The sequence below is a fragment of the Lycorma delicatula genome, chromosome 11 (genome assembly GCF_047948215.1).
Source record: "Lycorma delicatula isolate Av1 chromosome 11, ASM4794821v1, whole genome shotgun sequence".
NCBI classification, from domain to species: Eukaryota; Metazoa; Arthropoda; class Insecta; order Hemiptera; family Fulgoridae; genus Lycorma; species Lycorma delicatula.
In genome coordinates this window covers 45,342,980-45,370,071 of record NC_134465.1, presented here as the reverse complement: position 1 = coordinate 45,370,071, position 27,092 = coordinate 45,342,980, and the positions used below count along the sequence as shown (strand labels likewise).

General features: G+C 32.3%; 1 protein-coding gene across 2 annotated transcripts in view; it reads left to right on the top strand.

Moving 5' to 3' along the window:
• Positions 1 to 27,092, top strand: part of trp (transient receptor potential) — a 176,601-nt gene that overhangs the window by 112,148 nt on the left and 37,361 nt on the right. For both annotated transcript variants that reach the window (XM_075378421.1, XM_075378420.1), the window contains exons 11-13: positions 2,619 to 2,725; positions 7,991 to 8,124; positions 15,710 to 15,833. In XM_075378421.1, the coding sequence (XP_075234536.1) occupies positions 2,619 to 2,725; positions 7,991 to 8,124; positions 15,710 to 15,833 (365 nt within the window). The remainder of the gene's footprint in view (positions 1 to 2,618; positions 2,726 to 7,990; positions 8,125 to 15,709; positions 15,834 to 27,092) is intronic.

Sequence of the window (27,092 nt, the reverse complement as noted above, 5' to 3'; positions counted from 1 at the left end):
CCGAATCTGGAAACGATCCGTCCCGGAAACAAGTTACGGAGAACAGCCATCGTTGCCCTCGCTGTGTGCGCTGTAGCTCCATCCTGCTGGAATAACACATTTTGAAAATCGATTCCCCGGTTTCGTAACTCAGGGATGAAAAACGTATTCAACATCGCAATGTAACGATCAGCTGTTACAGTTACGGCAGGGTCATTTTCTTCAAAAAAATATGGTCTAATAACACCGACTTTTCCTATTGCAGACAGTCACCTTTGGGGTATGAAGTGGTCTCTCGTGAAGCCGAAGGGTGTTTCTTTCTGCCCGATACCGGCAATTCTGTTTGTTGACGAAGCCATTCAGATGAAAATGGGCTTCGTCACTCATTAACAATAACAAATTTTCATTTTCTTCAAAAACGGTAAGCATTTGTCGACATAATTGTAATCACTGCGTGAAATCTTGCTCGTTTAACTGCTGCACGACGGCTATCTTGTAAGGATGGAAATGCAGGTCTGTATGTAGAATTCGTCTTACCGTACTTGTGCTCATTTGAAGCGCTGCTGAATGCCTCTGAATAGAGCGGCGTGGGCTTCTGACAATGGCTTCCCTTACTCGTTCGATGTTCTCCGGAGTGCTAGCAGTTCGTCGAGGACCCGGTGGTTTTTTCTTCAATATTGAACCGCTTGTTTGAAGGTTGTTTACCCGTTGCAATATTGTGTTACGAGAAGGGACACTTGCATTACGATGGATATTAAACTGACGGCGGAAATCTCGCTGAACAGCAGTTACGGATTCGTCATTTTGCACAAAACTGTCATACGCGTACAGGCGTTGATCTGGCGTCCACGGCTCCATCTCAACGACTAAAATGTAAATGCTATGAACAAAGGAAATGTTAGACACCAGCCACGTGCCCCTCCCACCACGAATGCCCGAGTACAACCCACTTCAAAAACATCCGGTTCGCGAGAATGGCCCTGTACAAACGTAAGAATTTAGACGCTTACTTAAAGAATAAACATATTCTATTGGAAATTGTTCCACTGATAAGAAGAAAGCCGATGTTCCAGCATGATAAGGTAACTCCACACTTTTCTCTATTAATCAAGAAAAAATTTAAATGTGAATTATTTAAACAAATGGATCGGACGTGACAGACCTATAAACTGGGTTTCAAGGTGGCCTGACTAACACCTTTGGATGACTACCTGTGGGGTCACTTACTAGCTGCAGCGCGTGCCTACAGCACGCCTCCGCAGCTAAGCTCTCTGGGGGGGTTTTCTGGCAGGCTGCGTCTCAGAATGGGATTATTAGGTGTCCAAAATTGATTCTCTGTTCTGTAAAAAAAGTTTTTTTCGAATGATGAAAATTGATATAACGAAAGTTAAATTAGAAATTTAAACTCTAGAAACTGATACTAACGAATCGGGATTTTCCGCTAGTGATCGGTACATTCCGGTGCCTACTTTTTGGTTATAGTTCATTATTTTATGACGAAAAATAATCACATAATAATTTTTTTTTAAATGTTTAAAACACCACTCTTAAATTAAACGCACTAAAAGGTAAAAAATCATTTTAGGACGGTATCTAAGAATGGATTTGACAACAAGGTTTGATGGTGATATGTAAGATTATGTGAAAGTCATAGCTTCAAATTAAAAATTTGATATTTTCGTCAATTTTTTCATATGCATGATGAATGGCCTAAAGAATGGGACGTGTGGCACTCCAACCTTTGCAAAATTTCAGAGCGAATGGATAAGCGGAAGTGCTTTAAAATTTTCCTGAAAGGTTCCGTATCATGAATCTCACAAAGTCGAAGAGTGAGTTAACATAAGAGTGGTAAAAATGGTTATTTTTTTGTTTATTCTTCGTTAAATTATGTGTGGTGTACTGAATGTTATGTTTTCTACAGATCATTTTTCCCTCCATCTATGAAATTCATAATGTATGAACCAATATTCCACAAAGATTAGCCACGCCTCCCTGAATTTCCAACCTTAACATTCCCAGTTTTACTTTTATTAGATAAATTTTTAATACATTCGTAACGATTTAGTAACTACGATTTCTAAGCGCTGTTTCTTTGTCTAACAAACGCATCGTCTTTGGTTGGAACAATTTTTTTTATTATAAAAAAAATACTGTTTGTTTGTAGGCAGTGTTAAACAATAATAAGTCCAGCCAAAGTTCAATAAACATAGCAATATTAATAAAAAATTATATAAGATTGAATCACTATTGTCTTACGAATCACTATTTATTTCTCATCTTGAACTATATACTCCCACTACAACCACTCTCTAACATATTCTGAAAGACAAAGCAAAAAGTACTACTGCCCATCATTCAACTTCACTTACAAACCTTCGACTTACTGTAATTTGAACGCAAAAATAATCAATTATCACGACTGGTCTAACCATTATTTTTTGTTAATTTATAACTAAATATCTCGCAACAATAGATCTAGCAAAAATATTTTACATTTAACTTGAAATAATGATTTTTACCGTATACTCAATAAACTTACTACAATCTGAGATAGATTTTTATAGTTTTAGATAATATAATATAAAATACTAACGCATTAAAAATCAAAAAGTTAAGTAATTCTTTTTTAATTTTTGTAGAGGGAAAGTAGTAGAGGTCAAGATCCATATTACCGTCGAGAAGAATGGGATCAATTTGATCCGATGTTATTATCAGAAGGTGCATTCGCTGCCGGAATGATATTCAGGTAAATTTTCATTTTATTGCTACATATAAAAATACACATACATAGAATGATAGAGAGAAATCAAGGAGAGAAGAATTAAGTAATATAAACGATGATTATACAAACCAATTTTACTATTCGTAAAAAAGCAGAATTGAAAATTTATTCATGTGAAAATATTAAAAAAATCATTTATTCGTTTTAATGATAACAAACATTGAAATACTAAACTAAGTTAATCATTAAAACATAAGAAAGCAGCAAAGGTATTGACGGTAATAATTTATTATCAATTATAATATTTATATATAAAAGGTTTTATTTGAAACGAAAATTGAACTCTTTAGAAATTTTTAAACTGTTAAATTTAGTAAATTCAGTTCAGCGGTGTTAATTTATTACAGAATATGTTATTACAAAGTCGATTTTTTAGTCCTGTTACCCAGTTGTTAGTATCTGGTAATTTGTTTTCTAAGAAAGGGAAATTTTCTTTGTGACGCGAAGTTGGTAGCACTACTCAGCCGGTATAGATACGGCAGTGTGAGTTAATTCTCCTTGAGCTGTGTAAACTTTTGTGCAGTTTTTCGGTCGTGTTACGAACAGAATGTCTTTTACCATAGAACGAGTTTTCATTCTTGAACAATATTTTGTTACAAAATTGTGCACGAGTGTAAAATAATCATTTCAAATTAAATTTGTTGGTGTTCCTCAGCCAGAAAAAATGTCAATTTCTAGGCTAGCAAACCGATTTGAGAGACAGTTAGTGTTTGCGATAGAAAACGTAGCGGTCGACCAACTCGCTTGACAGATGACGTTTTAGAGAATGTAAAAACAAGATGATTGCTCAATTCTCCACGGAAAAGTTTACGAAAAGTTTCCACGCAAGTCCAATTGTCATATTCGAGTGTTTAGAAAGCCGTTAAAAAATTTAAATTGTATCCGTATCGCGTACGATTAGTCCAAGAGCTTCAGCCTCCAGATTTAAACAAGCGATTGCAATATTGCCGTAGTTTTAGGTCTCACGCAAACGATAACGGAATCGAATTTTTAAACACAGTGTTCTTTAGTGATGAAGCTTGGATCCATCTCGATGGTTACGTAAACAGTCAATATTGTCGAATTTGGGCAATTGAAAATCCTAACGCTTTACAAGACAAATCTTTCCATCCTGAAAAAATTGGTGTGTGGTGTGCGATATCTCGTCATGGTATAGTCGGACCCATATTCTTCGACAGACAGTAAATGGTGAAGTATTCAGGAATATTGTGCGCCAATTTGTGTCCCTCCTGGAACCTCAAGAACGGTGTTGCTGGTTTCAGCAAGACGGCGCTACATGGCACACGTCTCGAGAAACCGTGGATTTTCTGCAAGAGTTCTTTGATGATCGAATAATAAGCAAGGGCTTACGACCTCCAAGGTCCCCAGACCTCACATCTCCTGACTACTTTTTGTGGGGCTAAATATAGTCCGAGGTCTTCAAAACAATCCAATGAACATTAAGTCAATGTTATAGACTTAATCACGAATATTTCGAATGCAACTCTTAAAAAGGTTTCTGTTAATATGCTGAAAAGAATCCGTGCGTGTATAACCGCAAGGGGTGGACATTTTGAGCATATTCTTTAACAATTATGTAAGTAACAGCTTTTTATTAAATTTATTTTGTAAGTAACAAATACATTTTTTTATTCCACCTAAATTTCCCTTTCTTAAATTACATTTAAAATTGGGTAGCAGGACTAAAAAATCACTCTGTATAATAGTTTTGGCTGTACGTTGATTATGAGTCAGTCATTCAGGAGATTCTCTTTTATATGTAGAAATATTTATATGGATATTATTGAGTACAAGTTAAGGCTGTCAAGAATTAAAATGTACTCGCATGTCTGTACATGGGAGTAATCTTTTTCTACGTCTGTATATAACGTTTGAATTACGCGATAGAACCTATATCATTATGAAACAGATTTTCATTACGATACAGATGTTTAACCAATTATAAGCTTACTTTATCAATCACTGATAGATCAGAAGCGGTTAAAACATCAGCTCTTTATTTGCTTGGATTTTAATCCGATTTAGGATTTTCCGAATGTGGCGTGAGACGATTGTCGGACCGTGTGGGAGTTCTTTGATGCAGTTTTGATGTTCAATCGACATCAGTAGTTTACCTAAGGGAATGACTCTTACCGCGTTGCTGTAGGAACCTACCCTCTTGAAATATGGTCGGCCATCGACCAGTAGTTCTAAGTGGCTATAAATGGTGGATAGGAACTTGCTGGCGACCTAGGCGTGGCAACGGTAGAATTAAGTTGACGATGTAAAATTTTATATTTATAACGGTCATATATTGTAATATAGAGGGGTGTGCCTACCAATTTAGTTTAATCTAGGACAAGTGAACGGCTGGACACAAAAAGCTAATGGTGTATTTACCAAACATATACCTTTCACGCTATTAGGTTAGTTCTAGGAGCATATTCTTTGAACAGACAGTACACGGTGAAGCATATAGGAATATTGTACGCCAATTTGTGTCCCTCCTGGAACCTCAAGAACGGTATTCCTAGTTTCAGCAAGACGGTGCTACATGCCACAAGTCTCGAGAAACCGTGATGATCGAATAATAAGCAAGGGCTTATGGCCTCCAAGGTCCCCGGATTTCACATCTCCTGACTGCTTTTTGTGGGGCTATGTTAAGTCCGAGGCCTTGTTCAAAAACAATCCTCACACTATTGATGAACTTAAAGTCAATATTACAGACTTAATCACGAATATTTCCAATGCAACTCTTAAAAAGGTTTCTCTGATAATATGCCGAAAAGAGTCCGTGCGTGTATAACCGCAAGGGGTGGGCATTTTCAGCATATTCTTTAACAATTATGTAAGTAATAGCTTTTTATTACATCTGTTTTGTAAGTAACAAATAGATTTTTTTATTCCACCTAAATTTCTCTTTCTTAAATTATATTTAAAATTGGGTAACAGGACTAAAAAATCACTAAAACATCTACAACTTTTTATTTGTTTAAGATTATATTGCATTTATTATTATTATGCTTTTACGGCCAACATGGGACCACTTAAGTCAATTTTAGTTGGATCTTTTCTGAGAAAAGCGTGTTATTTTACTCTTTCGAGCTGCCCAGTATTTCTTCATTCGTTCAGATCTTGCTTTCTTTTCTTCATCCGTAAACACCCTCTTCGTTGTATTTTGTCGTTTGTCTGTCTTTTGTTTAAATCTAATGCTTTTGTCTTTTAGCTTTGTAATTTTTCCAGTTTTATTCTGTAGGTCAGTCAGGGAAATTCCCAATTCTTTCATATCTTCTCTAATTTCTTTGATCCATCCTACTTCTAGCTTTTGGAACCAGAGCTTTTCAATGATATTTCTTGACAGTCTTGTTTCCGGTGTCCTTATGAGATGACCAAAGAAAGAGATTCTTTTTTTCCGCATAGTATCAGTAACAGGCTCTATTTCTCGATACACCACCTCATTTGGCACAATCCACCATTGGCCTTCTTTTTGGTGTTTTTTATTGATACACGTTCTGATAATTCTCCTCTCTATTTTCAGAATTTTTTCAATTCGGTTTTTCTGAGTGATTTTGAAAAGGGTCTCGCTTCCATAGGTGACTTCTGGCTGTACTACAGTTTTATAATGTTTAAGTTTTGTTTTAGCAGAAAGGCATTTTTTGTTATATGTTGACCAAGTTAATTTTTGGGATTTAATCATTTTATTTGTCCTGTTTTGCCATGTCACTTTTTCATTTAAATTATAAGTTATTATTTCCCCTAGATATTTAAATTGTTTTACTATTTTAATTTTCTGATTGTTTACCGTAATGTGCTCTATTACCAGAGGATCTATGGGCATTAGTTCAGTTTTTTCGAAAGAGATATGAAGCCCTATCTTTTGTCCTAGGTTTTGAAGGCTCATGATTTGTGTTTTGGCTTCTTGAATATTATTTGTTAAAAGAGCGAGGTCATCTGCAAATCCTAGGCAATTTAGTGTGATGGAGTTTTTCTTAGTACCCACTTTTATATTTTTGGGATTTATTTCATACCATTTTCTCATGACAAATTCGAGGGCGCAGTTAAAAAGGAGTGGTGAGAGGCCGTCTCCTTGCCTCAATCCAGTTTTTATGTAGAAGGGTTGAGAGAGTTCACCTCTGAATTTCACTCTGGACTGGGTATTGGTTAAAGTTAATTTTATCATGTTTACGAGTTTAGGGTGAAGGCCCAGGTTTCTCAGAATATTCAGCATGGATGGTCGGTGTATACAATCATAGGCCCTTTTAAAGTCGACGAAGGTGATTATTAGTTGTTTTTTCCGTCTTTTATATAAGTCCATCATAAGTTTTAGGGATATTATTTGCTCCGGGCAACCTCTCCATGGCCTAAATCCCCCTTGGTATTCCCCAAGTTCCAGTTCAAGTTGGTCTTTGCATCGGTTGTATATGATTCTCGACAGGATTTTGTATGTGCAATCCAGGAGAGATATGCCTCTGTAGTTTTCCGGATTAGTTTTATCCCCTTTTTTATGTAATGGATGGATGAGGGCTGTGGTCCAGTGTTCTGGAAGTTTTTCTTCGTTCCATATTTTCACGAGGCATAGATGTAGGGAAGTTTTGACTGAATAAACTGATGAGTGTTTCCAGAGTTCTGCGAAAAGCTGGTCTTCTCCGCTTGCTTTGTAGTTTTTTATTTCATTTAAGGCTGCGAGAACTTCTTGAATTGTTGGTGGGTTGATATTTACTGGTAAAGTTTTAACTGGAGTTTCAGTGTCAATCTCAAAAAGCTCTGGGGGGGTCGTCACAGTTGAGGAGTCTATTGAAGGTTTCTGCCAAAATTTCAGCATTTTCTTTATTGGTGTGGGCCATATTTCCTTTTTTTCCTCTCAGCATAAGGGTGGGTGGTTCATATCTTTGAAGAGCCTGACCAAAAATTTTATAATAGTCTCGGAAATTAGTTTTCTTGGAACTTTCTTCTATTTGCTGAATCAAGTTTTTTTGGGCTTGTCGTTTGGTTCCCCTTATAATTTCATATATTGCATTTATATATATATATATATATTTTTAATACTTTTATTTATAGTCTCATTAGCAATCAAAGTCGTTACTAATTTTAAATTGTTTTAATGTAACTAACAATTAAATGTAAGTTGGTTTTTATAAAAATTAAGTATTTTTGGTTATTAGTTATTTTTATGTTAAACTCCACCACTGTTCCATTAATATTGTTTGGAATCGTTTTCATTAATAATAAGTTAATTTTTTTATTTTATAGTTTTCTGAAATTGGTTCACATATTCAGCGTAAATCCTCATCTTGGGCCGCTTCAAATATCATTAGGAAGAATGATAATCGATATTATCAAATTTTTAATCATTTATACACTCGTGTTATTTGCTTTTGGATGCGGTAAGTTTTGTTATTTTTTAAATAACAGTATAATATGTATTTTAAAAATTAAAGATTACTGACTGATATTTACATTTAATTGACCGTACTTAAAGTAACCAAGCGAATAAATCACGCTTTCATTTAATATCATAACTTATTGAAAAAAAGATAAATTTTATCTATCTCCTTCAAACAGATATAATTGGAAGTTCATTAATTTCTTGAAAAGTATTTTCAAAGAGAAAAATCTTTCAAAAAAAAAAACAAATCTTTCAGAAAAAAATAAAATATTTTGAATTATAGCAACCAATTAAATATTCGCTAAAGTTTATACAAATATTTAATCGTAATAAATTATCTTCTAAGAGTTTTAAACTGAACATTTCTATCAAACTAAATTTAAATTTAAAAAAATGACTACTTGATACGACGATAACCAAACTAAATTAAATATTTTGTACAAAAAAAAAGGAATTAAGCAACAAGGAAAAATAAGATATAAAACGAAATTAAATCCACTTCAGAAACCTTTTTTTTTTTTTTTTTTTGTCTTCAGTCATTTGACTGGTTTGATGCAGCTCTCCAAGATTCCCTATCTAGTGCTAGTCGTTTCATTTCAGTATACCCTCTACATCCTACATCCCTAACAATTTGTTTTACATATTCCAAACGTGGCCTGCCTACACAATTTTTCCCTTCTACCTGTCCTTCCAAAATTAAAGCGACTATTCCAGGATGCCTTAGTATGTGGCCTATAAGTCTGTCTCTTCTTTTAACTATATTTTTCCAAATGCTTCTTTCTTCATCTATTTGCCGCAATACCTCCTCATTTGTCACTTTATCCACCCATCTGATTTTTAACATTCTCCTATAGCACCACATTTCAAAAGCTTCTAACCTTTTCTTCTCAGATACTCCGATTGTCCAAGTTTCTCTTCCATATAAAGCGACACTCCAAACATACACTTTCAAAAATCTTTTCCTGACATTTAAATTAATTTTTGATGTAAACAACTTATATTTCTTACTGAAGGCTCGTTTAGCTTGTGCTATTCGGCATTTTATATCGCTCCTGCTTCGTCCATCTTTAGTAATTCTACTTCCCAAATAACAAAATTCTTCTACCTCCATAATCTTTTCTCCTCCTATTTTCACATTCAGTGGTCCATCTTTGTTATTTCTACTACATTTCATTACTTTTGTTTTGTTCTTGTTTATTTTCATGCGATAGTTCTTGCGTAGGACTTCATCTATGCCGTTCATTGTTTCTTCTAATTCCTTTTTATTCTCGGCTAGAATTACTATATCATCAGCAAATCGTAGCATCTTTATCTTTTCACCTTGTACTGTTACTCCGAATCTAAATTGTTCTTTAACATCATTAACTGCTAGTTCCATGTAAAGATTAAAAAGTAACGGAGATATAGAACATCCTTGTCGGACTCCCTTTCTTATTATGGCTTCTTTCTTATGTTCTTCAATTGCTACTGTTGCTGTTTGGTTCCTGTACATGTTAGCAATTGTTCTTCTATCTCTGTATTTGAACCCTAATTTTTTTAAAATGCTGAACATTTTATTCCAGTCTACGTTATCGAATGCCTTTTCTAGGTCTATAAACGCCAAGTATGTTGGTTTGTTTTTCTTTAATCTTCCTTCTACTATTAATCTGAGGCCTAAAATTGCTTCCCTTGTCCCTATACTTTTCCTGAAACCAAATTGGTCTTCTCCTAACACTTCTTCCACTCTCCTCTCAATTCTTCTGTTTAAAATTCTAGTTAAGATTTTTGATGCATGACTAGTTAAACTAATTGTTCTGTATTCTTCACATTTATCTGCCCCTGCTTTCTTTGGTATCATAACTATAACACTTTTTTTGAAGTCTGATGGAAATTCCCCTTTTTCATAAATATTACACACCAATTTGTATAATCTATCAATCGCCTCCTCCCCTGCACTGCGCAGTAATTCTACAGGTATTCCATCTATTCCAGGAGCCTTTCTGCCATTTAAATCTTTTAATGCTCTCTAAAAAAAAAAAAAAAAAAAAATACGTTTTCAATTCTTTCTACATTTAATTTTTTAGAACTAGGGTGAAATTAAAAAAATAACTCCTGATTAATATTTAACTGTTGAGTACTGTAAACAACTGCAAAATAACTAATTTTTAGTGTATTTCTTATATAATTTTTTCTCTTTTTTTAAATTTATTCGCTTATGTTTTTTTTTTTGTTTTATATTTCCTTTTTTAAATATAAATACGCCCACAAAAAAATAATTTCTTAAAAAAAAACACGATTTTCACGTAAAACGTATTGGTGTCTTAATGAGAATAAAAAAAAACAATAGAAATTGTTTAAAGCATCTGATCAGGCTAAATGAAAGACGTAAATATAGTTCAGAATTTAAAAAAAAATACCCTAAATTTTCACTAATTTTTGAGTTGAATATTTTTAATAATATTAATTTTTTTTTTTTTTTTTTAAATTTGTCACTTAAATAGTTTTATTTTATTCTAAAATCTTTTCTGTTCTTTACTGATATATTATACTCAACAAATTTTTTGAATTCTACAATATGACTTACCTGTTATTCTAATGTTTCTCTATCCATTTACGTTTTTTTATCTTCTATTTAACCCGCTATTAAAAAAAAAAGCAAAATCTGAATAAATTAATATATAAATTTCTTAAATACGGGAAAATTTTCCGTACGCGCAAAAGAACACATTAATACTGTTAAAAAATAACAAACCGAAAATTCTAATTTTACTAAACATATCTTAGACAATGGTCATACACACAATAAAAATACTTTTATTTCCTACAATTATTTTAATGCCCATAACTTAGGAAAATATTCATATATACGTACAGGGTGATTCAGGAGGATAGGGCAATACTTTGACAACTCATTCTAGAGGCTAAAACTAAGAAAAAACTTCATATAAACATAGGTTCCAAAACGCTTCATTAGCGAGTTATACAGAGTGAAAGATTTCGCCCGAGTTTCAGTTCCTCCGGGTAAATTAAGGCTTTCTGAAATTCTGGGAAGGTCAATTAAGGGGCAAATTCAGTTGTTTCTTATGGTTACTGAAATGTATGGTTATGGAAATGTAAAATGTGTAGGAGCTCCATCAAGTTGGTAATACATTTCAATTCATTTTGTTAAGGGGATATTTTCAAGCAATATAATAAATTCATTACGTAAAAATTCCAGATAATTTCTCCCTGTGACACGATGTTATAGTATGAAAGGACCGATTAATTGGTCATCTATGATACCACACCAAACATTCATTGAAAATCGTTGCTGGATATTTTTTTCCACCGTAGCATGTGGGTTTTCATCAGACCACTGATGCGCATTCTGTGTGTTATTTATTCCGTTACGAGTGAAAGTAGCTTCATCCGAAAATAGTATAAATAGAATTAAATGTTGATTCCTATTAACCCGTAGACAAAACTGCAGCCGGCTGGCGTAGTTACCAGGCTGGAGATGTTGCACTTTCTGAATATGAAAAGGATGCAATCCATTATTATTATTTAATGTCCTCTATACTCTACTTTGTGAAATATTGAGCCGTATAGCAATTAATCGTGTGCTCGTTGCAGGACTACGTTGAACCATCTGCTGAATGTTTTCATCTTCATCAGCATGATTTGCTTGTCATTCAGATGAAATATGAGCGCTGAAAAGCGTTCCGTTCTCACGAAGATTATTAAAAATTCTAATAAATACTTTACGATTTGGTACAATACGACCAGGATACCTATGTCGATATTCCATAACCGCTGCCGCAGCACTTCCATTGCAAAATCCATAGATGAAAATCACGTCGGCATAAATGAAGATACGCGGCATTTTTCAAAACAAAACTAAACAGAATTTCAATTTTTTTAACAGACTTGATTTTTATGCACTGTAAAATGAATACAAAATTATATTTCTTAACAGTTTTCTGAAATTTTTACGATAAGAATTCGACGTAATACTGCAAACCCGATTGATCAGCGAAAGATAATTTAACACATTGCCACAATTAACTGACAACATTGAGTAGTATTTAAAGAAATTGTGATGAAAAAAGGCAGTGTTGCCAACTTGTTTTCCGTAGGTCTAAAATTATTGTACCTACTAGACACATCTTTCTTTTCCTGTTTAGCCTCCGGTAACTACCGTTTAGATAATATTTCAGAGGATGAATGAGGATGATATGTATGACTGTGAATGAAGTGTAGTCTTGTACGTTCTCAGTTCGACCATACCTGAGATGTGTAGTTAATTGAAAACCAACCACCAAAGAACACCGGTATCCACGATCTAGTATTCAAGTCTGTGTAAAAATAGCTGGCTTTACTAGGACTTGAACGCTGGAACTCTCGACTTCCAAATCAGCTCATTTGGGAAGACGCGTTCACCACTAGACCAACTCGGTGGGTTACTAGACACATCTGTTTTCTTTTTTTGTAACATTTTCTTCTAAGTTTTCGTTGGTTTTGTTGTTAATAAAAGTCGACATGTTTAAAATTTTATTTGTTTTCTGTTGACATTATTTACATCAATCTTCTTATAATTAAATTCTCTACAATTTATGTTTAAAAAATGTATGATTTATTGCCAATTTAACAACGTTATTGTACGTCAAACGTAAAAAAATGTGTTTTTTGACCCTATTTTTGGCGTTTTACATGAGATATCTTAGAAACTAAGAGATATACAGTTCTGGGACCTATTTTTTTCAATTTCCTAGCTCAAAAACCATAAGAAACAATTGAATTTGCCCCTTAATTGACCTTCCCAGAATTTCAGAAAGCCTTAATTTACCCCCAAGGAACTGAAACTCGGACGAAATCTTTCACCCTGTATACCTCGCTAACGAAGCGTTTTCGGACCTATGTTTATATGAACTTTTTTCTTATTTTTAGCCTCTAGAATGAGTTGTCAAAATATTGCCCTATCCTCCTGAATCACTCTGAATAATAACTATAAAAATTTAATTAATGAACAACAATTTTTTAGAAGAAGATAAATTATTTAAAAATGTCCTAAATATAGATAGATATAAAGAGATAATTAATTATACACAACTAAAATATCAAATTTGATAACATGGTTTCCTTTAATTATATTTTATTCCACTAGAATTCACAATACTGCCTTCAGTATACTGTTGACATTCAAACAGTCATCACTGTGTACTCATTTTAATTTTCGAGTATAATATTTTTAATCTCCTGATAATGGTTTGAAAAAACCGCGAAAAATTTTGAGAACATATATCTTTTTTGCTAGTAAGGTGGTTAAAATAATGTTTAATTATTTTGTATTATTAATATATTACCCAAATACTTAGTTCCTCACTTAACAAGATTTTGTGTAACTTCTCTTTTATTCTATTAGTTTTAAGACTTTAATTCGAATATTGTTTACCCTTCTAATTTTTACTCCAGTAATATTACATTTTAAATATCTTTATTATTGCCCTTTATATTTTCAACATTGTTTATTTAATTTTTTTTAAACGATTCTTTCTAATTTTTAAATCCAGTCATTTTTAAATACCAGTCTGGATTTTATAGTTAAATCTGTCTTATAATATGCAGTTTTACAATTTAATGTTTGTTTTTATACATTAACTGCAATCCACTTTAACAATTTTAGTCATATCTCAATTGCCGATCTCCGTGTCGTAGTGGTAGCGTCTTAGTGTTTCATCTGAAGTTCCCGGGTTCGAATTCCGATCAAATGACATTTTTTGCACGCTAATTCATTTAGCTTAAGTGTGAGTAGATATAAACCTGTCGCTGCCGTGTAAATAAAGAGTGGGTATTAACCTTTTCCTGCTGTGTAAATAAATTGTTTATCAAGTGATGCCATTTTATTCATAATGAAAATCTCAATATTTTATCTAAAAAAAAAGCATAATTCGATAAAAAATATTATTTACTTAGCTGTTAATGAATAAAAAAGTTTTTATGGCCACTATTTTGGGATTTTTAAAAAGTAAAAATTTTCACTTACTTTTTTTGTAAAAGATGTCGGGTCATATAGATCAAATGTAGTTAAAAGTATCTCGATCCGTTTCTAAGATAAAAATTTTTATTGAAGAAACAGAAGAATTGAGAGGAGAATGGAAGAAGTGTTAGGAGAAGACCAATTTGGTTTCGGGAAAAGTATTGGGACAAGGGAAGCAACTTTAGGCCTCAAATTAATAGTAGAAGGAAGATTAAAGAAAAACAAACCAACATACTTGACATTTATAGACCTAGAAAAGGCATTCGATAAAGTAGACTGGAATAAAAAGTTCAGCATTTAAAAAAAATTAGGGTTCAAATACAGAGATAGAAGAACAATTGCTAACATTTACAGGAACCAAACATCAACAGTAATAATTGAATAACATAAGAAAGAAGCCGTAATAAGAAAGGGAGTCCGATAAGGATGTTCCCTATCCCCGTTACTTTTTAATCTTCAAATGGAACAAGCAGTTAATGATGTTAAAGAACAATTTAGATTCGGAGTAACAGTACAAGGTGAAAAGATAAAGAAGCTACGATTTGCTGATGATATAGTAATTCTAGCCGAGAGTAAAAAGGATTTAGAAGAAACAACGAATGGCATGGTTGAAGTACTACGCAAGAACTATCGCATGAAAATAAACAAGAACAAAACAAAAGTAATGAAATGTAGTAGAAATAACAAAGATGGACCGCTGAATGTGAAAATAGGAGGAGAAAAAATTATGGAGGTAGAAGAATTTTGTTATTTCGGAAGTAGAATTAATAAAGATGGACGAAGCAGGAGCGGTATAAAATGCCGGTAGCACAGGCGAAACGAGCTTTCAGTCAGAAACATAATTTGTTTTCATCAAAAATGAATTCAAATGTCAGGAAAAGATTTTTGAAAGTATATGTTTGGAGCGTCGCTTTATATAGAAGTGAAACTTGGACGATAGGAGTATCTGAAAAGAAAATTAGAAGCTTTTAAAATGCGGTGCTATAGGAGAATCTTAAAAATCAGACGGGTGGATAAAGTGACAATTGAAGAGGTGTTGCGGCAAATAGATGAAGAAAGAAGCATTTGGAAAAATATAGCTAAACGAAGAGACAGGCCACATATTAAGGCATCCTGGAATAGTCGCTTTAATATTGGAAGGACAGGTAGAAGGAAAAAATTGTGTAGGTAGGCAACGTTTGGAATATGTAAAACAAATTGTTAGGGATGTAGGATGTAGAGGGTATACCGAAATGAAACGACTAGCATTAGATAGGGAATCTTGAAGAGCTACATCAAACCAGTCAAATGACTGAAGACAAAAAAAAAACAGAATAAAAAAATGGCGGACAGAGATAAAATGAAAGTAGATTTTTCCACATAAATCTTTTTGATTGATGTCATGATCAGTCCCTAATAAAGCACAAATAAAGTTTACAATATACATATTTATTTAGGAGTATGGAAACTTCTCAGACATATTGTAAACGAAGTGTACCAGAAACGGATCTCATGATTCCAATAGATGTGTATTATATACATGACACTAATGTTAGTTTACCTATTATAAAAAAAACTAATCAATACTACTTTTTTATTTTCGTAACAGGTTTAAATCAATTACTGTGGTATTATTCGGATTTAGAAAGAGCGAAGTGTTATCATTTACCAGGTGGGTTACCAGATTTTGACAACCAAGATAGAGCATGTTCAGTTTGGAGAAGATTTACGAAGTCAGTATATATTTCAATATTTATTATTATTATAATATATATATATATATATATATATATGAATATTAACTTAAATGTAATTTGTTTATTTTTCTCTTGATTGGATAAAATTAAATATAGTAGAAAGACATATTTTATTTAAAAATATTATTTTTATTAATCTCTTGGGTTAACCAATCAACTACACAAATTTATAAATTAAATACAGTACGTTTCACTTAGAATTCTAAGCTCCTCAAGTGACAACACACATACAAAATTCTCTTACATATTATATATACATATATATATATATATATATATATATATATATATATATATATATATATATATATATATATATATATGTATATACGAGGTGCGACAATAAAGTGATGAGACTGATTTTTCTTTGCAAGATGTGGCAACCCTGCAGCTTGCGTGGGCACACCATCTTTGACCTTGGTCTATAAGCTACTTCTAGTCCAAGCGGTACATTGATGCAACTGCTCAGTCGTGAGTTGTGCTCTAATAAGTGAACACGTGTTTGTGTCTCTCATCACAGAAATGAAACCGCAAAATTTTTCGCAACGGTATGCCATTTCCTTTTGTGTTAAATTGGGTGAAAACGCGACGACGACTTACGGTAAGCTTCAGAAGGCTTTTGGAGAGGAGGTTATGTCAAGAGCTTTTTCGGTGGCATAAAATTTCTAGCGAAGGCAGAACGAATGTTGAAGATGAAGACCGCAGTGGACGACCATCAACCTCACGGACACATGTCAACTTGACCAGGGTGCGTGAAATCGTACGATCTGATCAAGATTATCCGTGAAAAATGATTGCAGAAGAACTCAACATCGATCGAGAAACGGTTCGTCTAATATTAACTGAGGATCTTGGTACGAGAAAGATTTGTGCAAAAATGGTCCTCAAAAATCTCACACAACAACAGCGAGAAACACGGGAAAATGTGGCAGCCGATCTGTTAGAGCAAACGGAAATCAATCCAGATTTGTTGAGCCGTGTTATCACTGATGATGAAGATTGGTTTTTTCAATACGATCCAGAGGCAAAACGCCAAAGTTCGCAATGGTGCTCAAAGGGATTACCCAGAACAAAAAAAGCTCGCATGTCAAAGTCAAAAGTGAAATGCATGCTTGTGCGCTTCTTCGATTCCAAGGGAATTGTTAATAAAAAAGTGGGTGCCTCCTAGACAAACAGTTAACCGATATTTCTACAAAGAAATTTTAGAAAGACTTCGTAAACGAGTTCTTCGTGTCTGTGCCAACATCGCTGAAAATTGGATTCTGCATCACGATTTTGCGCCATCCCATATTGCTCTGTCAGTACAGCAATTTTTAACCTCAAAACAAATTTCAGTACTACCACAGCCACCTTATTCACCAGATATCGCTCCGTGGGACTATTTTCTATTTCCAAGAGTTAAAATGGCGGTCAAGGGACACCATTTTCAAACAACACAAGATGTCCAAAAAGCTGTGACGAGGGTCTTGGAGGATATTACAGAAGATGAGTTCCAGAAATGTTACCATCAATGGCAGAAGCGCTGGAATAAGTGTGTGCAATCAGAGGGGAGCTACTTTGAAGGAGACAACACTAAACATGACTAAAACGGTAAGCAACATTTTTTTTCACCTCAGTCTCATTACTTTATTGTCGCACTTCGTATATATATAAACACAATTTACAAATTTAGCGGCAGTTCATTTATAACAAATTTTTATTTCCTAATGCTACAATATCTTTTCAACTAGTGAACAATAAACAATCCCTCTTCCAACGAGATGATAGATTTGTACGATATGTAATGAAAGTGTACTCTTGTACAGAGTTCCCTGTAAAAGTTCCCGTATAATGATAAAATAATTACGTTATACATTGTAACAAATTGTTATATATTTTTATAATTATACATTTTATTATATATATAATATAATTAAATGAAAATTATATCTGTCAACAAACAAATAATAAAAATAAATAGTGAATAAAAAATTAATCTAAAATGTCTTTATTTACGTGTGAAAATATCTATCATTATATCGAATCGAAATATAACTTAGCATCTGTATTTAACTACTTATTGCTGAACCATCGATTAAAGGTTATTCTTTTCTTTTTTTTTTGTCTTCAGTCATTTGACTGGTTTGATGCAGCTCTCCAAGATTCCCTATCTAGTGCTAGTCGTTTCATTTCAGTATACCCTCTACATATTACATCCCTAACAATTTGTTTTACATATTCCAAACGTGGCCTGCCTACACAATCCTTTCCTTCTACCTGTCCTTCTAATATCAAAGCGACTATCCCAGGATGCCTTACTATGTGGCCTATAAGTCTGTCTCTTCTTTTAACTATATTTTACCAAATGCTTCTTTCTTCATCTATTTGCCGCAACACCTCTTCATTTGTCACTTTATCCACCCGTCTGATTTTTAACATTCTCCTATAGCACCGCATTTCAAAAGCTTCTAATCTTTTCTTCTCAGATACTCCGATAGTCCAAGTTTCACTTCCATATAAAGCGACACTCCAAACATACACTTTCAAAAATCTTTTCCTGACATTTAAATTAATTTTTGATATAAACAAATTATATATCTTACTGAAGGCTCGTTTAGCTTGTGCTATTCGGCATTTTATATCGCTCCTGCTTCGTCCATCTTTAGTAATTCTACTTCCCAAATAACAAAATTCTTCTACCTCCATAATCTTTTCTCCTCCTATTTTCACATTCAGTGGACCATCTTTGTTATTTCTACTACATTTCATTACTTTTGTTTTGTTCTTGTTTATTTTCATGCGATATTTCTTGCGTAGGACTTCATGTATGCCGTTCATTGTTTCTTCTAAATCCTTTTTATTCTCGGCTAGAATTACTATATCATCAGCAAATCGTAGCATCTTTATCTTTTCACCTTGTACTGTTACTCCGAATCTAAATTGTTCTTTAACATCATTAACTGCTAGATCCATGTAAAGATTAAAAAGTACCGGAGATAATAAATAGTAAATCATTATAGTAAATCTATAATGATTTTATAGATAACTTAAATACATGTCAAATGTTAAATAACTATCAATAAAAACAATACAAGATGAAGTATTTCAGAATACTTTTGATATTTATTAAAATAATAATAAAAATAGATAGCATATATGGAAAAATAATGTGAACGATGCGAAACGAATTGATTTTAAAATCTATCTTTCCGGAGACCAAAGAGAGAGAAAGATAGAAATAGGCAAAATCAAGGCGTTTGTATTTTACAGTAGCAAAAAAAAAAATAATATGAATAAAATAGAAACGAATATAACAAGAAATAAGAGAAAAGAAAACAATTACCAAAATGTTAAATAGAATAAAATATAAAATGAAAGGAAATTGTTGCATTATATAATATAAATAAATTTAAAATTGTGTCAAAAACTTAAAACACAGGATATTATGCAAGTTCTCAGACTAACTAAACAGACGGTTGTGTATGCAATCTAATGGATGGGACGCAATATTATAACTTTATTAGAAGTAAACGAATATGTAAAATTTTAGTTATAATAACAACAACAGTACTATAATAGAACAGTATAAATATTTAATAATAATAAAAAGGGAAAATTGTCAAAAAGAATTTTCCCTTTAGAGAATAAACAGTGTACAGTAGCTGGTCTGTGTACAACCAATTCATTCTCCCAAGAGAATGCGTTACAAAAGCACATAATAAAATGTAAAAAAGTCACACATTTCTTTGTTTTCTTCTTCCGTCTAAAATAGAATAACGTAAAATATTTAGTCAAAATATATATTTTGAATTCAAATTTTGTAGCTTTTTATATTTGTAAATAGAACAATGTAGTTTAGTTATAGATTATTTGAAATGCTATTCTACATTTCTTTATTGTTTTATAGTGATCTTTTAACCTTAATACATTATTACTGAAATCTAAACGCTGAATTATCTGATTCAATAATGTATAACCTTTTCGTCTCTTACAGTTTTCACCTCTAGTAAGAAGTAATTAGATCTGAATATGCTAATTGTTTGAGGAGTAGAAGTCGAACTGTGTAACCACCTTATTTGTCACTCAAAGGGGCAGTGGTTAAATAGTATATCTTATTACTATTCCAACTAACCCTCTAGTGATGAACTCGTCATCGCAAATCAAAATCAGCTGATCTCGAAATCGAGAGTTTTAAGTTTCAAATCCTAGTAAAGGCAATTACTTTTATACAAATTTTAATACTAGATCGTGGATACCGGTGTTCTTTGCTGGCCGGATATCAGTTAACTACACTTCATTTACGTTCATACATACTATCCTCTGAAGTAATACCTTATGATGGTCCCGAAAGCTAAACAGAAAAAGAAAACGTTGTATTCCAACTGTTTTTATAAAATCAAATGTAACTCACCTTAGTAGTTGGTAAACATGTCACTTGAATCGCTCGATGGATATCAGCTATGAATTTACTACCACGGTCGTTTAATTATTAAAGAAACAAATAGCTGTGGAGGTAAAATAGTTTTAACAGTTGTGACTTCAGCAACATTAAGACAACACTTATTCCATCTATGAATCGGCTTATTTATCCCTACTTTAAAAAAAAATCTTTCTTGATGTCGAAGCCAGTGTAGAACATTTTCACTGACATTACCATTAAACTTCTTACCACCTAACGGCTGCTCAAGCGGACAAAACAAATGGAAATATAATGGGGCCAAGTCAGGACTGTTTGTGGGTTGAGATAGTATTTTCCGATGAAATTTGTTTCTCGAATTATTTGAGCTATGTGAGCCCGGGCATTAAAATAGTGAAACAAAATGATTCCTTTGCGCTGAGATTCAGAACGGGTTTTCAACACCGCTAACCACACTTGTCTGCGAATAAAGCTGATGTTTCATTAAGGAAACCGAAAGTTTTTTGAAGGAAATTCATCGGATAAGCCTAAAACATACCGAAATCTCAGAAAGAATTCGATTACGTTTCCACATTATTCAAAAACATTCAGTTATAATGTTAGTCGTCAAGTAAATATATCAACCCACCGGGTTGGTCTAGTGGTGAACGCGTCTTCCCAAATCAGCTGATTTGGAAGTCGTGAGTTACAGCGTTCAAGTCCTAGTAAAGCCAGCTATTTTTACATGGATTTGAATACTAGAAGGGGATACCGGTGTTCTTTGGTGGGTTGGGTTTCAATTAACCACACATCTCACGAATGGTCGAACTGAGAATGTACAAGACTACACTTCATTTACACTCTTACACATATCATCCTCATTCATCCTCTGAAGAATTATCTAAACGGTAGTTACCGGAGGCTAAACAGGAAAAAAAGTAAACATATCGTGGACAGTATGTCATACATACTGTCGATATAGCTGTATATATAACTGTATATATACTGTCATTCATACCGATATCGTTCGCAAGCGATTGAACTGCATGCTTATTAACCGCAATTCTTCCCTGAAATTAAATAAATTTAAGCAACAAAGAATTCATTCTATAATGACCATATTATATTACATTTGAAATCTCCTTTGAAATGTTTGATGAAGCAACATTTCACGTTCATGGAGTGGTGAGTCGCCATTATTATCGAGTATGGGACTCAAAAAATCCATGTAAATCGGTTGAACTCTCCTGTGAAATGAATGTCTGTTGTGATATCGTGCAAAATTGAATTTTTGGGCCAATTATTTTCACGAGCAGACTATTAGGGTCATAGCATTCTCGGACATGTAAGAAAACTTTGTGTTTCTGCAAACTGAAAATAGAGAGGACCTAATTTCCTAATATGATGGAATCCCTCTACATTCTGCGGAAGTTGTGAAGAATGTGGTTCATTTATCACCGGTTTATGTGGTCCTGCGGTTATAAATTTAAACATTTAAGTAGTAAAGATAAGTCGACTGAAGATTTACCAGCAACAGTAAATGCACAAGCTTAACCCGGTGAATACAAAAATATTGGTTACGTCATTATACTGCTCGCCTATACACTTTAGTACATCTCTCCTATAGAATTTGTAAATTTGTCTATTACGGTGGAATTAAAACGAACAAAACGTGCTGTCACACCGATTGGTTTTCGTTTACAGTTTGTTATTAACAACGCTCAAATAGCAAACGCCAACAACAGGCAAAACAACAAATACTAACGACTAACAAACGCCTAACGACAGGGTCCCTGAAGGCCGAATAGGCACAGAAGGTTCGGCCACCGTGAAGTCCTGATTTGACGCTGATAGATTTCTTATTTTGGGACTACGTAAAAGACACTGTATACCGACAAACTGGTACTATGTGCGCCAAAAAATAATAGAAGCCGTGGAAACAATTTCAGGAGACATGCTCGCGAGAGTGTGGAATAAGATAGATTATCGGTATGACGTGTGCAGGGTTAAAAATGTCCATAATGAATTACAATAAGAGGTAAAAAAACTATATTTTTTGTATTTTCATGTAATAAAACACATAAATTTGTAATTCTAAATGGAATAAAGTAAATTTAATTTAAAACTGCGGAGTTCTTTTTAGGATACCCGTTATATTTTAAAGAAGTACAGATTTAAAAATAGGAGTTACTTAACACCCGCTTTGTAAAACATAATAAACTGATATTTAAAGCAAACTGAAATAAAAATGATAATACAACAGAAATTCAGAACGACAAATTTAATAAATCATAATAATAATTATTATTCTTTTCCTAATACCCTAAATAAATTACAGTAATGCATTAATTAAGATAAACAAAAATGCTATTCTAAAATGAACGAATGTTAAAATAAAAGTTTGATAATGCATAATAATATTAAGTGTAAATTATTAGTTTTAAAACAAAGAAGTTTTAGAAATAAGATACTTGACAACAGATAAAAAAAAGGGGTAAAAATCTGTTGACACTGTTACAGCACGAAGATCTAATTACCAGCCGACTTCATCCACTTAACAAACTTCTAATTATTATAATTAAAAATAAATAATAATACTAAATAAACAATCAGCTTAAGCGAGCAGTATTCGCTATCATTTTCTTTGCTATTTGCTGATAAATTTATAAACGTTATTAAATTAAATTTATAAATTTAATCAAATAATATATTTTATAAAATCACCATAACACATTTTCTTAAAGAATGTTATATAATTCTGTACGAGAGTAAAGAAAAAGCTAACAACTGTGGGTTGTTTCTGATACACGGTTTACACAAAAAACTTAATTTAAAATATTTATCATTTTATTTAAATATAATATTTGTCCGTTTATTTAATTCAATAATTCTAACTAAAGCGCGCCCGCATACCGTATTTAAGTCGCGCGGATGTGACGGTACTAGCGGTGACGGTCAGCACTAACTAATGTAATTTCACAACATCCATGAAATAAATTTCACTTGTACGGTCGGCAACCGGTATAGCCGCGAGTCTTAACGCACCAGGAACCGAGTCGATCGGGACCTGGTGTAAAAAAGTTAACTTTTTTTACACTTTAAATATTATTTATTTATTTATTTAATTCTAACGTTCTCTTGTGACGTCACAGTATATTAGACGACTACAACAACATTTTTGTGGGTAGAGATGCGATTTTTAAAAAAGTTTTTTTTGCAAATATTTTTATTTTTTAATCATTAACAAATGTACCTAAGAAAAAATTGAGCTTAATTACATGAAATCTCGAGCTACTGAGACAGTACCTTGCTCTACAGCTTCACACCCTTGATTTTTAAGTTGAAAATTTAATGGTATCAATGCCCCATTTATAGAAGTAATCCGATCGAGTTTGGTTAAAATAGGTCCAGTATTTCTGTAGATATAAGGTGATTTAGAGGCCAATACCGAACACACACACATACGAACATTATTATCCGGAAAATTTCCATCCGGTTTTTTTTGGGTTCCTTAGTTATCAAAACGACAAGATCCGATGAAAACCGCATATGCCCAAATTGGATCGATTACAATAATTTACCTTGTAAAGCTATAACTCTGATATAGCGTTATCTAGACGGGAAAGTAAAAGTCAATAATTCTCTGCTGTTCATTTACAAATCAATAATACTTGGAACGGATCAATTCATGTCAAACACCCATAACAATACGTTTTTTGAATTGAATTAACGTGATTAAAAGAGATATATATTACATAATTATAAATAGAAAAATCATTACAATACTAAAGCATACAAAAACGAATAACAAGGCAACAATCAACAAAAGAAAAACGTTTTTGTTCGTTGCAGTCATCGTCATATTCCTGTCCCGGTTATAGCGATATATACTGCTAAAGCAGCTGTAACAGGAAAACATATAAATCGGTCACAAAAAAAAAAAATCTAAAAAAATTGGTCTTTTTTTTAAGTTCTGTGCCGTTAGAAGATTTAAGAAAAAATATAAATTTAAATATATTATAAATAATTTGTGACCAAAACTTTTATTCAAAAGCTCCCCAAATCCCAAAAATCTTTCATGACAAGACGTTTGCCGTATGTACGTATGTTTTTTGACCTTATAACTGTGGACCTCGTTGACCGATTTTCTTCAAACTTAGTAGACAAGTACTATATACGGAGGGAAAAATTTATTAAATTTTTGTAAAAATTTGAAAAAGGAGAGGGGATGTTTCTGCTGAAATAAAATTTCAAATCTTTAATATAGCACTTAAGCAAAACATTTTTCTTTCAAATTTAAAATTTTTTTTCGACATCAAAAATTACCAAAAATTTTTATTTAGTATTCACTTTCCTCCCATTAAAAATGGCTTTATATATAACTTTCTTTTTTTTTGCTATATCTTGTTAAAATTACGCGGTTTTTACACCATGGATAGGCCTTTAAATCACTATATTTTTTTTCCCGCCCATTCCAATAGTTTATGGTAAAAAATATATATTTTTTTAATTTCTATAAAATGTATTTTTAATTTAAATCCGTAAGGCAAATTACCGATTGCATTTAAAATGCAAAAATTTTCATCTTTTGACAGCCCTTACTCTAGTATTTGTTGAAAAAAAAGGTTACTTATACATTTTCACCGCCTTCCTAAAAAAATACAACTTATATTATTTAGAATTATGGCGTACATAACTTTGTATTTTTAGAAAATCTGATGTGGTCACCACGTAACTTCCTTGTTGCTTATTAAATTACATATATACATTTTTTTTTTTTATGAAAAGTATATAAAATTTTATTTCATTAATAACTTCTGATATTTTTTCATATATATATATTTATTTTTATTGATATTATTGAATTATTTATTAGAAAATTTATTTACAATCTGAAATTAATTATTATTACCACATCAATACATTTCAATAAAAAAAAAGTAAAAAAAAAATGAGATGATATCGGATTCGAACCGATGTGCCTTCCCCTTGTAAGATTCAAATATTTCATTAATTAAAATTTTATTTAGTTATAACACTGGAACCAATGAAAATAATTACCACTTATGATATATAGTTGAAAAGCACTCAATGAGAGTTTATTACTGCAGTTAAGAAAAACTTCGAAATCCATATGTTTTGGATTTGGGCTTTTTTGGACTCTTTTGGTCCAGTCATTGCAATCGAAAGCGGAAGTGAACAATTACATATTGCAACAGTTGTAAATCCAAAATTTCAACTTTCTATGACTAATCTTTTTTGAATTATGCGACATACATAGGTATGTATAGATGTCACGCCAAAACTAGGCAAAATGGATTCAGGGATAATCAAAAAGGATATTTCTGCTGATGTTGAAAACCGAAATGTTTCGCGATTACAATACTTCCTTTACTTGCTGCAAGAAAGTAAAAAGTTTTATTTAAATTAATTTTACACGAATGAATTTCCTTGAGTATGGGAGCTTTGAAAATGAAAAAAAATATTTTTTCGCATTTTAAAATTTTTAACGCTCAAAACGTATTTTCTTTTTTAAACAAAAAAAGTCATGAAAATATCTTAATAACCTCCTCCTGACAGGAGACCTTCCAGATTAAAAAAAAATCGAATATTGTCTTTTACTTCTGCAAGGAAGTAATGTAATCACGAAAAATTTCGATTTTCAAATTTCAACGGAAATATCGATTTTGACCATCTCTGAATCCATTATGACTAGTTTCGGCGTGACGTCTCTACGATCGTACGTACGTATGTATATCGCAAACCTCGGACACGATTAGCCGTAGAATGTTCAAATTTTGGATTTAGAACTGTTGTAACATCTGGTTGTGCACGCCCCCTTTTGATTGCAGTCGAGTACAACAAAAGTGACCAAAAAAAAGCCTTAAATCCAAAAAAATTGTTTGGATTTTGGACTTTTTCTAAACTGCGGTAATAATCCCTCATTGAGAGCTTTTCAAGATGTACTATAAGTTGTACTTATTTTCATTGGTTCCAGTTATAACCCAAAAAAATTTTAATTTATGAAATCTTTGGATTTTACAGTGGGAAGGAGCATCGGCGAGATTCCGACTACATTTCATTTTTTTTTTAACTTTTTTTAAATTTAAATATATTGATTTATTAATAATTATTAACTTCTGATTGTAAAAAAAAATTGCAATAAATAATAATTAATAAAAAAAGAAAAAAAATATATATATATGTAATTTAATAGCTGTACAAGGAAGTCATGTGGTGTCCACATCAGATTTCTAATTTCGATTTAAATTTATTTTAAATCAATTTTACTGAATATTTTAATCGTTAAAAATATTCCCCTGCTGAATGAGCCTCAAAATAGCTTAAATTGACTGAATTGAAAACTTTCAATTGCATAACTCGACCAGCGTAGCAGGAAAAAATAATTAATACAAAATAAAATAATTATAGAAGACAAAAAGTAAATAGGAGAAATTATGATGTAACTAAACACATGAAGTCAAGCTGAAAAAAAATCTCCTTAATTCAGTCAATGATATTAAGTTTAAAATTATTTTCAATGAAATCATTTAAGCGGGTGTAAATTACGCATCCAGTCAACTGAGTTTACCTAATTTGTACTACTAATGCTTCATTCGTATCTGTACGCGCACGCGTGCGATTTTACATTAAAAATATAATTAAAACATAAAAAAATTAAAGCGTAAAAAACCGATTTAAGGATACATACATTCAGTACGCTATTGATTACGTATCGAATTTCTTGTTTGTGTGCAGTCGTTCTTTTTAATTTTTATATATAATTGAGTTGACGTTTCAATGAATTATTATTTAGACGTATATTTCGATAAAACAGTAATGTTAATAAATAATAAAAA